Here is a 3,062-nt window from a genome sequence, read left to right on the forward strand (position 1 = left end):
ATATATATATATATATATATACACACACAAAAATACACACACACACACACACACACACACACACACACACACACACACACACACACAGAGAGGAAGCAAATTCTAGGTCGGTTTAATTTTAAATGGATTTACTTTTGAAGACTTTTGGATGATTGTTGTGTTCCTGTTATAAGATGGTAGTAACCACGTAGGGTAGGAGTAATTAAAGAGAAAATAATCTTTGCGGTACATCATCCACAGTCTATTTACAGATGCAGTCGAAAGAGTATCGAAATATTTCGCTACCAAATCAGTACCAGTTTGTGCATGTCTGTAGGTGTCATTACGCGATGGAAATCTGACCGAGTGTTTCGGTGTCAAATTACGTAGAATAAAATGTGCATCTCTCTCCAATGTCTCGTATTTACCTATAAAATCATATTTTATCGAACACGGATGACACAAAGGGCTAAAATGGCCCCAATGATCATTTAAACTAACTTTCCGTGACGACGCATCGAGAAGATAATGCACAAACTCACTAAATTTAACCTTTGTTTTTCGCATGGAATTCTCACTCATTGAACGATTTCGATATCTTTTGAGAATAATGCGGCCAAATCTTTGGAAAAAGTATTCATTTTTTGAAGTTAGGATTTTGTTTCTGAAAGCAGAAACTAGTCTCTGAAATGGTTCTCGAACGAATAGAAATTTCTTGTAATTCCGCAAACGATATGAGATTCCTCCAGGTGATAGATCACTGAGGTAAGTCAAATACTTATCATAAGAATCATGGACATCCATAGCTTTCAGTTGAGACCCTTTCGTCGTATTGTAATATCCTGTTAACACAAGTAACACTCGCCGCCAATTAGTGCACGCAACTTTTGGAATTTGGCAATACATAAATCCGTGTGGATCGTTGACAAGAATACTGGAAAACTCGCTTCTCTTCATTTCACGTCTTCTGGCGAGTAAACCGAGTTTCTTGCAGGCTGATCTCAAAAAAGATTTTCTTTTCTGCTGATCTAGCAAAAAGGCTTTGTGATCTTCTTCTGTGAATTGAACCTGCATGTAGAATTAAATTATGAAATATCAGACATTATAAATATAAGCATAAAATTATAAATATATTGTTAAATCTCTGAACGAGGTATAAACAGTAACTGCACGACAACGTGAAGTATATTTGCCACTTAAATGCGGCTAAACCCTAAGGGTGAATGTTACTGTTTTTTTTAGCCCCAGGAGAACATCTCCATCTGGCCATTGACACATATCTGTGCCCTGTCGGTATTTGCAAAGGGAAGTCATCCTTCCCATCGTTGATCTGACGTGATACGCACGGACTCGAGTTTCTGGGTATTTACCCTTCGTCAGAGATGTGTGTCAATGACCAGCTGGAGGAGATGTTCTCCTGGGGCTAAAAGCAATAGTAACATTCATCTTAGGATTTAGCCGCATTTAAGGGGCAAATATACTTCACATTATAAATATATTATTTGTATAAATACAAATATGAGTAAATCAATCGTAATGTGTAACAAATAAAAAATGTTTGTTAGCCAAAACTATATTTGTATATATGCAAATATGAAAGTTATCCTACGTTATCCAAACGTTTGTAGCTAGCTTTTATATAATTTCTACATAATATTTTGGGTTATTTATATGAAGTAGGAAAGTGCGTAGTATTAGTTGAGACATTCCTTACTAGGTGTGTTAATAACTTTGTACTTTTAGGAAACTGATTTTTGGATACAATAAAATCATTAGTCTGCAACAATAATAAAGTCCTCATAATACTACAACAACGATATTAACCCGAACTCATTCTTGGAAATACAATAAACCACATGCGGATAAAATACGTACATTCCTGTGTTAGTAAATTACCGTATTTGATAACATATTAAACGCAATTCTTTCCAAAAATTGACTCAAGAAATCATCCTAGGTCCTAAAATGCACTAAAACCATATTTTCATGAATATGTGCTGCTGATATCTCTGTAAGCCATTTATGCTATGAAAGAGAGTACTAACAATGAATGAAACGTGAAAATCAATATATCAAGACAAAAATAAGTATAGAGTGACCTCCCCTGACAGGCAGAAAGCGTGCTTAGAGTGATCTCCCCGGACATTTATCACTATTTTAAGCTGTGCAACTGTGTATTCGTGCTTGTGCGTGTAAGTGGTTGTGTGTGTGTGTATGTGTGTGTAAGCTGACAAAAATCTCACCAACTGTTACTCAGAGTTTCATGTAATATATAATAGTTTATTGATATAATATCTATATATAATAGTTTATTGATATAATATATATATAATAGTTTATTCATTTATCGACTTAGCTGATATTTCTTCTATTGAATTCTTCGATCAGTCACCCTACTTCATTCTCTTCCATTAAAACACACCCTTCATTTCTTCTTCTTTTTCTTACTCTCTTCTTACTCCCTCTTTCTTTTCCTTTTCTTTAGTTTCTTTTTCTTCTTTCCTTTCTTTTCATCTTATTTTTCTCCCCTCCATCATATTATGTTTTCTTTTCACTACCATATATGATAGGAGCTATACACTTTTACTCTTTTACTCTTTTACTCTTTTACTTTTTTACTTGTTTCAGTCATTCGACTGCGACCATGCTGGAGCATCGCCTTTAGTCGAGCAAATCGACCCCAGGACTTATTCTTTGGAAGCCTAGTAGTTATTCTATCGGTCTCTTTTGCCGAACCGCTAAGTTACGGGGACGATGCTGGGGGTGTGTGGGGGGGACAAACACAGACACACAAACATATACACAAATATACATACATATATACGACGGGCTTCTTTCAGTTTCCGTCTACCAAATCCACTCACAAGGCTTTGGTCGGCCCGAGGCTATAGTAGAAGACACTTGCCCAAGGTGCCACGCAGTGGGACTGAACCCAGAACCATGTGGCTGGTAAGCAAGCTACTTACCACACAACCACTCCTATATATATATATATGTTTGAAAATTCAGTAATTTTTCCAGTTATAGCTTGCCTGAAGAGCCTGTGCAACCATAGGCAAAACTCAGAGGAACAAAAGACTGAC

The 3,062-nt window shown here is 36.2% G+C and overlaps 1 protein-coding gene across 1 annotated transcript in view; it reads right to left on the bottom strand.

Moving 5' to 3' along the window:
* Positions 1-9: 9 nt before the first annotated feature.
* The window catches only part of LOC106871061 (carbohydrate sulfotransferase 11), a 15,254-nt gene continuing 12,201 nt past the window's right edge, over positions 10-3,062 (bottom strand). The window contains exon 3 of the mRNA XM_014917326.2: positions 10-1,047. Within this exon, the coding sequence (XP_014772812.2) occupies positions 103-1,047 (945 nt within the window). The 3' untranslated portion in view covers positions 10-102. The remainder of the gene's footprint in view (positions 1,048-3,062) is intronic.

Source organism: Octopus bimaculoides, chromosome 5 (assembly GCF_001194135.2).
Source record: "Octopus bimaculoides isolate UCB-OBI-ISO-001 chromosome 5, ASM119413v2, whole genome shotgun sequence".
Taxonomy (NCBI): Eukaryota; Metazoa; Mollusca; class Cephalopoda; order Octopoda; family Octopodidae; genus Octopus; species Octopus bimaculoides.